Raw genomic sequence first — 15,452 nt, 5'->3', positions numbered from 1 at the left:
TTTTAAAGACTCCAACCTAAGTGTTTGTAAACTTCCGACTTCAACTGTAGGTTTTCCTTTTGTCCAGGTGGGTAAGGGCAGTGTGGAGTACAATCAAGATTGATTCATCTGTTTGGGCGCTATGCGAATTGGAGTGGGTCCATGGTGTCTGGAATGATGGTGTTGATGTGAGCATGACCGGCTTTTCGAAGCATTTCATGGCTGTAGATGTGAGTGCTATTGGGCGATAGTAATTTAGGCAGGTTACCTTGTGTTCTTGGGATACGGGGACAATGGTGGTCTGCATGAAACGAGTTGGTATTACCAGTGTTTTCCATTAGCGCTGGCTAATCGGCCGGTTATGGGCTCATTTTCAGCTGGCTACGTTTTCCACTTCATATTAAATAGTCTACCTTTCATTTAAGTTTCAATTTGATAGTCCGTCGAGCCCTCTCCCTCTAGAATGAACTATATGCACCTTCTAGGGATCTATTGAGAGGATAGGCGCCTGTCAGTCACGAAGTGAGCGATGACAGGGAAATGCAGCAGAGAAGAGGCCAAGTGAGAGGTTTCACTCTGTACAAAATTAACCCAGTGCTTTTTTGTGGGCTTATTTGGACCTAAGCTTGTCACCTGCTTTCTGCCTTTAAGACGACTCCCATTGTTAGGGCGGTGAAAAGCATCTCATCATTATATACAGATCTCTGGTTGCAGTAGAATTTCTTTACATGGAGGGAATTTGCACATCCCATGTAATGTAAGTGGTAATGATGAGTCGAAATCCACAACCTAATTTTTGTTTTCTGACACTTTTATTTTCCGTGTTTCACATAGCCAGCCACACGGAATCGTGGCGCATAGAAGGCTATTTACTGCATGTTGATAACTTAACAGCAAGTGTTGACTAGTTTATAAATGGTGTTGAACTGACTGAATAAAGTTCATATCCTATATCCCTTTGCCATTAATAAATGATATGGCATGGTATCGCATCGGGACAAGTAAACCAAAGGATTTCCTAGGTTTCCTTTCCTAAGATGTCGGGGCTTGCCAAACAGTGACGCTAAAGTGAGTGACTCTCGTCAGTCAGTGTAGCCTACTGAATCTGTGAGAGAGCCGTTCATTTGGCTTCCTAATTTGCATAGGCTACTGGTATGTCACTGCTTTTTTTGCGGTTATCTGCAAATAAATTATGAGAACATTCGGTGAAGATGGTGGAGCATCATTGCAGTAACAATAGGTAGCGGAGAGCCTCATTCTGGTCCAAATATGATATGCAGTAGAATTTCTTTACACGGAGGGAATTTGCACATCCCATGTAATGTAAGTGGTAATGATGAGTCGAAATCCACAACCTAATTTTTGTTTTCTGACACTTTTATTTTCCGTGTTTCACATAGCCAGCCACACGGAATCGTGGCGCATAGAAGGCTATTTACTGCATGTTGATAACTTAACAGCAAGTGTTGACTAGTTTATAAATGGTGTTGAACTGACTGAATAAAGTTCATATCCTATATCCCTTTGCCATTAATAAATGATATGGCATGGTGTCGCATCGGGACAAGTAAACCAAAGGATTTCCTAGGTTTCCTTTCCTAAGATGTCGGGGCTTGCCAAACAGTGACGCTAAAGTGAGTAACTCTCGTCAGTCAGTGTAGCCTACTGAATCTGTGAGAGAGCCGTTCATTTGGCTTCCTAATTTGCATAGGCTACTGGTATGTCACTGCTTTTTTTGCGGTTATCTGCAAATAAATTATGAGAACATTCGGTGAAGATGGTGGAGCATCATTGCAGTAACAATAGGTAGCGGAGAGCCTCATTCTGGTCCAAATATGATAATTAGGGCCCTCACGGAATTGATCAATATACTAAATGTATTGAACAGAATGCATCAGTGAATCGTATTTCCTGCAACTTTCTGAAAAGGCAACGAGAATGCCCCTGTCTGTGTGTGTGCGGTGCGCATGTCTACCACTTTGTGTAGCCGTTAGCGATGATGCTAATGAAAACGGTCTTCTGGTAGATTGAAAGACTTTCCAAAAAAAACTTCTCAATTCAATGTTAACTACAAAGTAACCTATATTTACCTGGCAGAATGATATCGTGATTATTTGCATCAATCAAGTGGGTATTTGTTTTACAAACTAGTTTCGCTGCAAAACCACCGCTAAACAACAGCTAGGGTAACTACACCCAAAAATCTAAATTTCTCAGATTTTTCACAAACCTTAAAAAGGGTCTCGTGGTTTAGGCATTGTTGTGGGCTTAGAACATCCAATGTAATGTTTATATTTAAAAAGTGTGATTTTGAGAGAGAACTTTAAAGAACTGGGGCAAACGGAAACCTGGAAAAACAAAACCTTTAATTTATTTTTCAAGATAATGTGGGCTATTTACGTCATTTTTTTCTTCATTTTTTATAAAATACATCATTTGAAGAACAAACATTGTGGCATTTAATATCTTGCAGTTAGAATGTAAGTAAGACTTTAATCTCAAGAGACGACGGGTTAAAATGTAAACTATCTTGAGATTAAAGTCTTATTTACAGTGTTTAAATTGGTTTGTTCTCTTACTTAGAAAATAGTCATAGTCATATAGGCCTAGACCTAGACAATATCCAAAACAACAGTACACTGAATTCATACATTTTCAGTTATTTAAATTGCCTTTTTATACAATACCATTTTGCACTAATTATTTTGACTCATCACATATGCTGCTGCTACTACTTATTGTCTACCCTGTTGGAACTTTTCCCCTGCCTGTATGTGCATGTCTGCCTCAGTTGCCTCGTGCCCCTGCACATAGACTCTGCGCTGGTGCCCTGTGTATATAGTCAAGTTATCAGCAAACTTAATGATGCTGTTGGAGTCGTGCTTGGCCATGCAGTCATGAGTGAACAGGGAGTACATTGTGTTGTCCTCGTTATTTTTTATTTTTTTTCTCTGCATTGTTGGGAGGGGCCGTAAGTATTTCACTTAGTCTACACCTATTGTTTACGAAGCATGTGACAAATAACATGATTTTATTTGAATATCACAACAATATGTCATGACTGTCCTGTGAGGATCCAAATAGGTCAGATCAGATTTGCAATGAATAACTTCAACCAGACCCCATCTCACCTGCAAAGGGGGGAGGGTTGAACTTGTGAGGGTTAACACCTCGCATCCTGTCGTAAATCAAGAGGAAAAGATTCAAGCCTCCCTCGCCAATGTTCACCAGAGGAATGTCCTTTGTTTCAAGAGACTTTTCCCACCGAAACACTAACATGTTCAAAAGCGAATACTGGAACAATATAATAATATTATAATATATAACATAGAACGTTGGGATTGGTCAGAGGCGAACTATAGAACGAATGTAATTTTGTTTATTTTGTGATGCCATTAAAAATGTTATAAAGGAAATACTGTAATGTGGAAAGGATCCCCCACTACATGTGTGAAGTGTCCATCCTATGCATTGTGCATGTAATATGAAAAATGATGGGGGATGAAGGATGGGATTTTAGGAGCCATAAGAGATAATTGTTTTACATAAAATTTGCAGAGTGATAAGTCACGCCCCTGAGTGAGGTCAGACCGTGTCAGCCTAACGGAACCGCCCTTTCGATGAAACTGTATAAATTGATGGGTTAAGAATTAACATATCAGACCAGAAAAACATGAAGCTGCAGCTGCATGCTTAAAGTGGTTTGAACTCTGAATCTCAACATGAGGCAGAGACGTTAAACTCACCTCCTGGACAATCACTGGTACGGCTGATTAGCTGTCCTAAGTAAAGTATCTTAGAAAGCGAATTTAGGTGGGACCATTCTACTACTCTGCTCAAACCATCGTATTACGCTACAATCATCACTCTACTAGGTACCATCAACCTGGCTGGCTAGCCTATCTTCGAATAAGCATCTTCAGGAGGGAATGGGAGGAAAATAAACTCTGTTCTGTTCAGGACTACACGACAAGTCACCAAATACCTGACAACAGTATGAGACTTGAGTGGCGGTTTGTGTGCCACAGAGTGGCGGTTCGTGTGCAAAGTATATGATTACTGTAAGTGAGAGTAGTTTCTAAATGTACCGAAGTATTATGTCTCTGTCCCTCTCTGCCCCCCTCAAGCAGCTATGTTTTGCCATTCCGCTAGCGATCTGTTTTTAACATATTAAGTGTGAATGTTTATCCTGTGTTAACATTTAATTAACTAGTAAATAACTGATTAAACCAATTTGTATAGTACTGAATCACAAGTAAGGCTCGGGTTTTTGTAGATGCAAGGAGGTTACGACTGTTCAGAATGATGATATGATACGAGGTTATGATTAATAAGTTGACTCTCTATAGGTGTGATAGGTAAAGACCTTTTTAGAGTTTAATTCGGGAGATGTTAACTCTTTTTAAAGAACCGCTCCCTTGGTGCCCCACATCCTAATGAGTTAATTGTTACATGATTAATTTAATTGGGTAACAATTAAACATAGTTGATTAGATAAATAACAGTCTTCAGATTAATGTTAAAGTCAAGTCACAAATGTTTTCTAATCTGGGAGGTAAACTTGATAAAGTATTCAATAATTTTGCTGTGTATTTCAAATGGAATCAAGGCATTAAATAAAGGTTAAATATAAAAAATACATTTGAATGTACCGGTGGCCATCAAAATAGAGCTCCTTTGGAGCTCAGATGCACCTGGCTGGCTACTTTTTCTATTTGGCTGGCTGCTCTATATACTGGTATTCCGGCTGGCCCCGCAGCCTTGCGAATGTTAATCTGTTTAAAGGACTTACTCATATCGGGCTTAGTCATCCGGAACAGCTAATGCTCTCATGGATGTTTCAGTGTTGCGAGCATAGAAGGCATTTAGGTCGTCTGGTAGGTTTGTGTCGCACGGCATCTCACAGCCAGGTTTCCCTTTGTAATCCGTGATAGTTTGCAAGCCCTGCCACATCTGTCGAGCATCAGAGCCTGCATAGTAGGATTCTCAGTCCTGTGTTGACGCTTTGCCTGTTTGATGGCTCGTCAGAGGTTGTAGCGGGATTTCTTATAAGCGTCCAAATTGGTGTCCCACTCCTTGAAAGCGGAAGCTCTATCCTTTAGCTTAATGCGGATGTAGCCTGTAATCTATATACATACATTCACTGTGGGGACAACGTCGTTGATGCACTTATTGAAGCCGGTGAATGATGTGGTAAACTCGATGTTATCCGATGAATCCCGGAACATATTCCAGTCTGTGCGAGAGAAATAGTCTTGTAGCTTAGTATCCGCTTCATCCTACCACTTTCATATTGAGCTTGGAAGCAGGAGGATAGAGTTTTGGTCAGATTTGCCAAAGGGAGGATGAGGGAGAGCCTTGTATGCGTTTCTGTGTGTGGAGAAAAGGTGATCTAGAGTTTTGTCACTCCTAGTTGCACAGGTAACATTCTGGTAAAACAGATTTCAGTTTCCCTGCATTAAAATCACCATGCGTGAGAAACACTACCTCTGAATGTGCATTTTCTTGTTTGCTCATGGACTTATACAGCTCATTGAGTAGGGTCTTAGTGCCAGCATCGGTTTGTGGTGGTAAATAGATAACTATCTTGGCAAATAGTATGACATGCAGCATATGAGGTATTCTAACTTGGGCAAGCAAAAACTCAAGACTTCCTTAACATTTGAGGTCGTACACCAGCTGTTGTTAAAGAGACACACCCCTCCGCCCTTCATCTTACTTGAGTCTGCCGTCCGGTCTTGACAATGTGCTCACAGCCAGATCAGGGTCGTATTCACTAGGAACCAAACAGAAGCGAACGGACCAAAATGGGGAGGGACTATCTGAACTTGTCCAATAAGAAATGCTTGTTTTCGGCTGCAAAACGTTTTGCTACAGTGTGCGCTAGCACATACCTCTGCAGTTCAGACATCATTTGCCACTAACTTCATGAATAGGGTGCATAAATCATCACAAACATTTTCAAAACGTTTTAACCCTTCTACTCAAAAAGGAGTGATATTAGATATCTGCAACCTGTTAAACGTTATGATCTTGTAGCTAGAAAGTAGCAACTAATGTTAGCTAGCACTGTTCAACCCACTAACTTCATGACAGCTTGTTAATGGTGCAGGGTGCATTGTCTAGTATGCACCTGTAATAAGAAGTTATGCACACTGTATATGTAATCACTATGTTGATAGGTTAATTTCAGTCAATAATTTGGAATAAATAGGTCCAAGTAGCCTATCCAGCCAGTGCATTTGTGGCACTTCATGTATGTCAGTTGCGGACGGCTGGCTTGGGACTCTAAGCTTTTCTGTTGTCATCCACAACAACCTTTTTCAGGTATTACGTTCATCTTCTCTGTGTCCTACAGCAGGAGAAGTCGAGAGAAGCGAGAAGGGAAAAAAAGGATTGGGGTTAAAATGTACAGGGCTCGTATTTACAAAGCGTAGGAGTGCTGATCTAGGATATGTTTCCACCTGTTCGTATAATCATATTCATTATGATCTAAAATGGACTCCTACTTTCAGAAGCTTTGTGAATAGGAGCACTGGGCTGTGTTTAATTGTCAGGGGCTGTGAGGGATGGTGTTCTAGCTTGAAAGAAGGGGGGTTAGAGAAAGGTTAAAGGATTATTTAAACAGAATTTTCTGTAATTTGTCCACATCTACGCCCTTCTGCCATTTGAACCAAAACACCAAGAGCTACCATATTCGTCTCATAATTTCTCATTCCCTCTTTCCCTTTCTCTCTGTATTCCAGTTGTCCCTCGCGGATGAACAGAGTGAAGTGACACGGAATGGCTTTGAGTCCAAGGAGCTGCAGTATTTGGTCCAGATCTACTGCCAGGTATGACCGAGTAATCATCTGGGTGCTGTGCTATGCTGCGGTGTCCTCAATCAGTGCTTTCTCATATAGAGTACCAGTCAAAAGTTTGGACACACCTACTCATTTTTATTTGTTTTTATTTGTACTATTTTCTACATTGTAGAATAATACTGAAGACATCAAAACTATGAAATAACATATATGGAATCACGTAGTAACCAAAAAAGTGTTAAACAAATGAACATATATTTTACACTGTTCAGAGGACACTGTGTGAATCAGGCCTTCCTGGTCGAATTGCTGCAAAGAAACCACGACTTAAGGGCACCAATAATAAGAAGATACTTGCTTGTGCCATGAAACACGAGCAATGGACATTAGACCGGTGGAAGTCTGTCCTTTGGTCTGATGAGTCCAAATTTGAGATCTTTGGTTCCAACAGTCGTGTCTTTCTGAGATGCAGAGTAGGTGAACAGATGATCTCACCATGTGTGGTTCCCACTGAAGCATGGAGGAGCAGGTGTGGGGGTGCTTTGCTGGTGACACTGTCAGGGATTTATTTAGAATTCAAGGCACGCTTAACCAGCATGACTACCATCATTTGTTTTTCAACAAGACAATGACCCAACACACCTCCAGGCTGTGTAAGGGCTATTTGACCAAGAAGGAGACTGGTGGAGTGCTGCATCAGATGACCTGGGCTCCACATTCACCAGACCTCAATCCAATTGAGATTGTTTGGGATGAGTTGGACTGCTGAGTGAAGGAATTGCCACAAACAAGTGCTCAGCATATGTGGGAACTCCTTCAAGACTGTTGGAAAAGCATTCCAAGTGAAGCTGGTTGAGAAGAATGCCAGAGTGTGCAAAGCTGTCATTAAGGCAAGGGTTGCTACTTTTGATTTAACACTTTTTTGGTTACTACATGATTTCATATGTGCTATTTCATAGTTTTGATGTCTTCACTATTATTCTACAATGTAGAAAATAATACAAATAAAGAAAAACCCTTGAATGTCTAGGTGTGTCCAAACTTTTGGTACACACACACATACTCTATCTCACATTTGCATACACACGCACTCTCACTTGCATGCACACTCTCACAAATACACACAGTCACATGGAAAGCCTCTGTCTTTGGAATCTTGTCACACACCAAATGAATGTTCAATGTGTTAGCTAGTAGGTGATTGGCTCATTTTCAGTCATTTCTGAAAACCCATTTGGTCATGATTTAAAATTGTGGGAACAGTGAAGCTGAAACAACCAAACAACTAAATAGAAGGGTCTCGTGGGAAAGGAGAGCGACACTGAAATCACACCAATTGGCCTCATCCATGATGCTCATGAGGTGTTGAGTAGCAACAAAACACACAACTTGGAGAAGATATCTGGCATACCATCCGTGCCTCCAAATCTTTTCCTCAACTTGGTAGTTATGCTACCCTCTCATCAGAGACCTAGCGAGGCAAGTCATGTGTGCCCGGTGCTGACCGAGGGCATGTACCAAATGGAAACATATTCCCTACATTTTACATTTAAGTCATTTAGCAGACGCTCTTATCCAGAGCGACTTACAAATTGGTGCATTCACCTTATGACATCCAGTGGAACAGTAGTGCATCTAAATCTTTTAAGGGGGGTGGGGTGAGAGGGATTACTTTATCCTATCCTAGGTATTCCTTAAAGAGGTGGGGTTTCAGGTGTCTCCGGAAGGTGGTGATTGACTCCGCTGTCCTGGCGTCGTGAGGGAGTTTGTTCCACCATTGGGGGGCCAGAGCAGCGAACAGTTTTGACTGGGCTGAGCGGGAACTGTACTTCCTCAGTGGTAGGGAGGCGAGCAGGCCAGAGGTGGATGAACGCAGTGCCCTTGTTTGGGTGTAGGGCCTGATCAGAGCCTGGAGGTACTGAGGTGCCGTTCCCCTCACAGCTCCGTAGGCAAGCACCATGGTCTTGTAGCGGATGCGAGCTTCAACTGGAAGCCAGTGGAGAGAGCGGAGGAGCGGGGTGACGTGAGAGAACTTGGGAAGGTTGAACACCAGACGGGCTGCAGCGTTCTGGATGAGTTGTAGGGGTTTAATGGCACAGGCAGGGAGCCCAGCCAACAGCGAGTTGCAGTAATCCAGACGGGAGATGACAAGTGCCTGGATTAGGACCTGCGCCACTTCCTGTGTGAGGCAGGGTCGTACTCTGCGGATGTTGTAGAGCATGAACCTACAGGAACGGGCCACCACCTTGATGTTAGTTGAGAACGACAGGGTGTTGTCCAGGATCACGCCAAGGTTCTTAGCGCTCTGGGAGGAGGACACAATGGAGTTGTCAACCGTGATGGCGAGATCATGGAACGGGCAGTCCTTCCCCGGTAGGAAGAGCAGCTCCGTCTTGCCGAGGTTCAGCTTGAGGTGGTGATCCGTCATCCACACTGATATGTCTGCCAGACATGCAGAGATGCGATTCGCCACCTGGTCATCAGAAGGGGGAAAGGAGAAGATTAATTGTGTGTCGTCTGCATAGCAATGATAGGAAAGACCATGTGAGGTTATGACAGAGCCAAGTGACTTGGTGTATAGCGAGAATAGAGGGCCTAGAACAGAGCCCTGGGGGACACCAGTGGTGAGAGCACGTGGTGTGGAGACGGATTCTCGCCACGCCACCTGGTAGGAGCGACCTGTCAGGTAGGACGCAATCCAAGCGTGGGCCGCGCCGGAGATGCCCAACTCGGAGAGGGTGGAGAGGAGGATCTGATGGTTCACAGTATCGAAGGCAGCCGATAGGTCTAGCAGGATGAGAGCAGAGGAGAGAGAGTTAGCTTTAGCAGTGCGGAGCGCCTCCGTGATACAGAGAAGAGCAGTCTCAGTTGAATGACTAGTCTTGAAACCTGACTGATATGGATCAAGAAGGTCATTCTGAGAGAGATAGCGGGAGAGCTGGCCAAGGACGGCACGTTCAAGAGTTTTGGAGAGAAAAGAAAGAAGGGATACTGGTCTGTAGTTGTTGACATCGGAGGGATCGAGTGTAGGTTTTTTCAGAAGGGTGCAACTCTCGCTCTCTTGAAGACGGAAGGGACGTAGCCAGCGGTCAGGGATGAGTTGATGAGCGAGGTGAGGTAAGGGAGAAGGTCTCCGGAAATGGTCTGGAGAAGAGAGGAGGGGATAGGGTCAAGCGGGCAGGTTGTTGGGCGGCCGGCCGTCACAAGACGTGAGATTTCATCTGGAGAGAGAGGGGAGAAAGAGGTCAGAGCACAGGGTAGGGCAGTGTGAGCAGAACCAGCGGTGTCGTTTGACTTAGCAAACGAGGATCGGATGTCGTCGACCTTCTTTTCAAAATGGTTGACGAAGTCATCTGCAGAGAGGGAGGAGGGGGGATTCAGGAGGGAGGAGAAGGTGGCAAAGAGCTTCCTAGGGTTAGAGGCAGATGCTTGGAATTTAGAGTGGTAGAAAGTGGCTTTAGCAGCAGAGAGAGAAGAGGAAAATGTAGAGAGGAGGGAGTGAAAGGATGCCAGGTCCGCAGGGAGGCGAGTTTTCCTCCATTTCCGCTCGGCTGCCCGGAGCCCTGTTCTGTGAGCTCGCAATGAGTCGTCGAGCCACGGAGCGGGAGGGGAGGACCGAGCCGGCCTGGAGGATAGGGGACATAGAGAGTCAAAGGATGCAGAAAGGGAGGAGAGGAGGGTTGAGGAGGCAGAATCAGGAGATAGGTTGGAGAAGGTTTGAGCAGAGGGAAGAGATGATAGGATGGAAGAGGAGAGAGTAGCGGGGGAGAGAGAGCGAAGGTTGGGATGGCGCGATACCATCCGAGTAGGGGCAGTGTGGGAAGTGTTGGATGAGAGCGAGAGGGAAAAGGATACAAGGTAGTGGTCGGAGACTTGGAGGGGAGTTGCAATGAGGTTAGTGGAAGAACAGCATCTAGTAAAGATGAGGTCGAGCGTATTTCCTGCCTTGTGAGTAGGGGGGGACGGTGAGGTCAAAAGAGGAGAGGAGTGGAAAGAAGGAGGCAGAGAGGAATGAGTCAAAGGTAGACGTGGGGAGGTTAAAGTCGCCCAGAACTGTGAGAGGTGAGCCGTCCTCAGGAAAGGAGCTTATCAAGGCATCAAGCTCATTGATGAACTCTCCGAGGGAACCTGGAGGGCAATAAATGATAAGGATGTTAAGCTTGAAAGGGCTGGTAACTGTGACAGCATGGAATTCAAAGGAGGCGATAGACAGATGGGTAAGGGGAGAAAGAGAGAATGACCACTTGGGAGAGATGAGGATCCCGGTGCCACTACCCCGCTGACCAGAAGCTCTCGGGGTGTGCGAGAACACGTGGGCAGACGAAGAGAGAGCAGTAGGGGTAGCAGTGTTGTCTGTGGTGATCCATGTTTCCGTCAGTGCCAAGAAGTCAAGGGACTGGAGGGAGGCATAGGCTGAGATGAACTCTGCCTTGTTGGCCGCAGATCGGCAGTTCCAGAGGCTACCGGAGACCTGGAACTCCACGTGGGTCGTGCGCGCTGGGACCACCAGATTAGGGTGGCCGCGGCCACGCGGTGTGGAGCGTTTGTATGGTCTGTGCAGAGAGGAGAGAACAGGGATAGACAGACACATAGTTGACAGGCTACACAAGAGGCTACACTAATGCAAAGGAGATTGGAATGACAAGTGGACTACACGTCTCGAGTGTTCAGAAAGTTAAGCTTACGTAGCAAGAATCTTATTGACTAAAATGATTAAAATGATACAGTGCTGCTGAAGTAGGCTAGCTGGCAGAGGCTGCGTTGTTGACTATGTAGGCTAGCTGGCAGTGGCTGCGTTGTTGACACTACACTAATCAAGTGCACTGCTTTTCACCTGGGCCCATAGGGCTCTGGTCAAAAGTAGTGCACTATATAGGGAATAGGGTGCCATTTGGGACATTACCTGAGGCTTACATCACAACTGTATTTGCCTGTCACTTTTTGATCCAGCACCCTCTTCTTCAGATTAAAAAAAGCCTTGCTTTGTCATGTGCCAGCCGGCCTCTGATGTATTTACCCCAAAGATGTATCATCAGTTAAATTAACGTATGGAGTTATCGACTTCTCGTGTTGTACTCCAGAAATAGCTTAGGCAAATTGATCACTTCATCAATGGATTCCAAAATTAGCTATCCAGGGCAGGCCAGCACAGTTCAAGCGGGTGAGCTAGATATGGTGGACGATTTAGGAGCTGTTCCATTCTGTCGAGCATGATGCCTGTTGGATTTACTCGCAATACCAATAAAACATGCAAAGTTATTACCCCGCTGCAGTTTACATGCTCTTAGGTTGGAGTCATTAACTTCTTGGATATAGGGGGCGCTCTTTTAATTTATGGATTAAAAAACGTTCCCGTTTTAAACAAGATATTTTGTCACGAAAAGATGCTCGACTATGCATATAATTGACAGCTTTGGAAAGAAAACACTCTGACGTTCCCAAAACTGAAATACTTATTTTCCACCATAATTTGCAAATAAATTCATAAAAAATCCTACAATGTAATTTTCTGGATTTTTTTCTTCTCATTTTGTCTGTCATAGTTGAAGTGTACCTATGATGAACATTACAGGCCTCTCATCTTTTTAAGTGGGAGAACTTGCACAATTGGTGGCTCACTAAATACTTTTTTGCCCCACTGTATATCCACAGTAAAACGAGTCCTAAATCGACATAACCTGAAAGGCCGCTCACCAAGGAAGAAGCCACTGCTCCAAAACCGCCATGAAAAAGCCAGACTACGGTTTGCAACTGCACATGGGGACAAAGATCGTACTTTTTTGAGAAATGTCCTCTGGTGTGATTAAACAAAAATAGAACTGTTTGGCCATAATGACCCTCGTTAAGTTTGGAGGGAAAAGGGGAGGCTTGCAAGCCGAAGAACACCATCCCAACCGTGAAGCACGGGGTGACAGCATCATGTTGTCGGGGTGCTTTGCTGCAGGAGGGTCTGGTTCACTTCACAAAATAGATGGCATCATGAGGGAGGAAAATTATGTAGATATATTGAAACAACATCTCAAGACATCAGTCAGGAAGTTAAAGCTTGGTCGCAAATGGGTCTTCCAAATGGCCAATGGCCCCAAGCATACTTCCAAAGTTGTGGCAAAGTGGCTTAAGGACAACTAATTCGAGGTATTGGAGTGGCCATCACAAAGCCCTGACCTCAATCCAACAGAACATTTGTGGGCAGAATTTAAAAAGTGTGAGCAAGGAGGCCTACAAACCTGACTCAGTTACACCAGCTCTGTCGGGAGGAATGGGCCAAAATTCACTCAACTTATTGTGGGAAGCTGGTGGAAGGCTACCCGAAACGTTTGACCCAAGTTAAACAATTTAAAGGCAATGCTTCCAAATACTAATTGTGTGTATGTAAACTTCTGACCCACTGGGAATGTGATGAAAGAAATAAAAGATGAAATAAATCATTCTCTCTTATTATTCTTACATTTCACATTCTTAAAATAAAGTGGTGATCCTAACTGACCTAAAACAGGGATTTTTTTACTAGGATTAAATGTCAGCAATTGTGAAAAACTGAGTTTAAATGTATTTGGCTAGGGTGTATGTAAACTTCCGACTTCAACTGTATGTCTGGTTTGAATAATAGCAGTACATCCAATCTGATATAATTAAAGCTGGGTTGTTTTTCACTGGATGTTCTGTACTAGATTCCGGGTTCATCGTCCAATGAAGGAGATCCCCTTTTCAGATTAAAATGCCCCCCTGTTGAGACTAGAAGGATATAATGTCCAACTCTCTTAATTCCACCAGATTTGACCCGTCTCTCTTAATAATCCCAGCCATTTGGATTCATCCCCTTCTCCAATCCCTCCTGCCATCTATCCACCATCCATCCTTTAATCAGTTTTTTGGCACTGCCTTACATTGTCAGACTGGTGCTCTGCTTGGGGCAACCACAACCATACCACATCCGGAACCATACAGATGTCTGGTTCCTGTCCCACAGTGGAGTATTGTGTGGGGAGTCACTGTAGCAGGATTATAGCTAGGAAGGTAATATCCCCTGTCCGACCCCCCTCGTAAAATCATAGACTCCCCCTCTTGCAACTCCGTCCCAGCAGTGGATTGTGAATTAGGGCGTGAGGGGCACCCAGAGGGTATCTGTTACCAGGCTAGTATAGCAGCCAGGGGCTCATACCTCATGCATATCCCCTGTGTTTTGAAACGTCCTCTCTCTCTCTCTCTTTTCTTTCCCACTCTTGCTATTTTTGCTCCGCAGAGCCGAAGCTGGATTGTGAAGCGCAGCTATGAGGATTTCCGTGTCCTGGACAAGCACCTGCACCTTTGCATCTATGACCGCCGCTTCTCGCAGCTGCCTGAGCTGCCTCGATTCGACAGTCTGAGGGATCGTGCCGAGGTAAGATACCCGGTCTTTCTCAGTACAGCCAATGTGCCCCACCCAACACCCCTATATCCCCATTCAAATGGTCTCTCCCAGTCTCCCACTTTGAATACCGCCTCAGAGCTCACGACTTTAAGGACTATATTATCTTTCCCCTTCAAGATTCTGGTGTTCAGACAGAAGCAAGAGGTTACTTGAGAACAGTTTTGCGTCCATGTCCGTCCTAGAGTGAAATACCTGCACAATGTCTATGCTGTATTAGCTTGTTTTACAAACTCGTGTTCGTTGCAGGCTGATTCATGGGCTAAATTTGTTAGTGTCCATTTGTGCCGAGGTTTTTTTTTTTTTTTTTTTTTTCGTTCTGTCTAATGGCCTGGTGTTTAGAGGAAGCAGCTGTATAGTCTGTTTTATGTTTTTAGAAAACCTCTCCATCCTGCTGGCCTGCGATAGCAACTCTCACTCGCTCTCTCTGTTTACAGTTGTTTTCCCAGAGAAAACCCTCTTGAACTGTGGCACATTTTCACAGCTAAATTGATGGGCTTTGAAGTATGGAGTGACTGTTAATGCTCACCCATATGATCATCCAGTCCTTCAGTAAATGGAAAAAGGCCCTCGTACTCATGCACTCTGCCCCTAAAAAGAGACTCCCACAAAGGTAGGCTGACTAGGCTTCACAGTCACCACTTTGCTCTGCGTCCCAAATGACACCCTATTCCCTACATAGTGCACTACTTTTGACCAGATCTAGGCCCTGCTCAAAATTAGTGCACAACATGTTTATAGGGCATAGGGTGCCATTTGAGACACAACTTCTCTCTCCAGCTGTCCCAAGTGTAATGTGAAACACTGGGCTGCGCGTTGACTAATCTCAGGAGGTCAGATTACTACGCCCACAGTGAAAGCACAGGTCCTTCTGTAGTGGGATGTTCAGTGCTAAAATCTACTGGTAAAACAGGTTATTAGGGTCTTCACAAAAAAAGGCTGTGGAAATACCTCAGTCGTGATTGGAGGAACGAGATGTCGGACCTTTCAGTTTAATCCGTGTCCGTGGCTGCTGGGACAAGTAATAGCAGAGAGTTGGCGTACAGTAATTTCAGACAGCAGTCATTATTTGATTGTAGCCTTCAGGCATTTAATACACATAGGTCCTTATAGGATTAATTGGGGTAGGGGAAAATTGGCTTGAATTAAAATGTCACTAACCGTATTGTCGAGAGGCTGTTTTGCTGACCCCTCTTTGAAGCGCATATTTTGGTACCTAGCTACTGCAGGTATTTGGATAGTGTTAGCCTAGCTAGTATGCT

At 44.3% G+C, this 15,452-nt stretch overlaps 1 protein-coding gene across 1 annotated transcript in view; it reads left to right on the top strand.

Moving 5' to 3' along the window:
- LOC115136005 (rho GTPase-activating protein 32-like) overlaps positions 1-15,452 on the top strand; it is a 259,254-nt gene that overhangs the window by 185,669 nt on the left and 58,133 nt on the right. Inside the window, 2 exon segments of the mRNA XM_029671318.2 lie at positions 6,726-6,812; positions 14,026-14,163. Of these exon segments, the coding sequence (XP_029527178.2) occupies positions 6,726-6,812; positions 14,026-14,163 (225 nt within the window).

Source organism: Oncorhynchus nerka, linkage group LG10, assembly GCF_034236695.1.
Source record: "Oncorhynchus nerka isolate Pitt River linkage group LG10, Oner_Uvic_2.0, whole genome shotgun sequence".
Taxonomy (NCBI): Eukaryota; Metazoa; Chordata; class Actinopteri; order Salmoniformes; family Salmonidae; genus Oncorhynchus; species Oncorhynchus nerka.
This window is presented reverse-complemented; position numbering and strand designations above follow the sequence as displayed.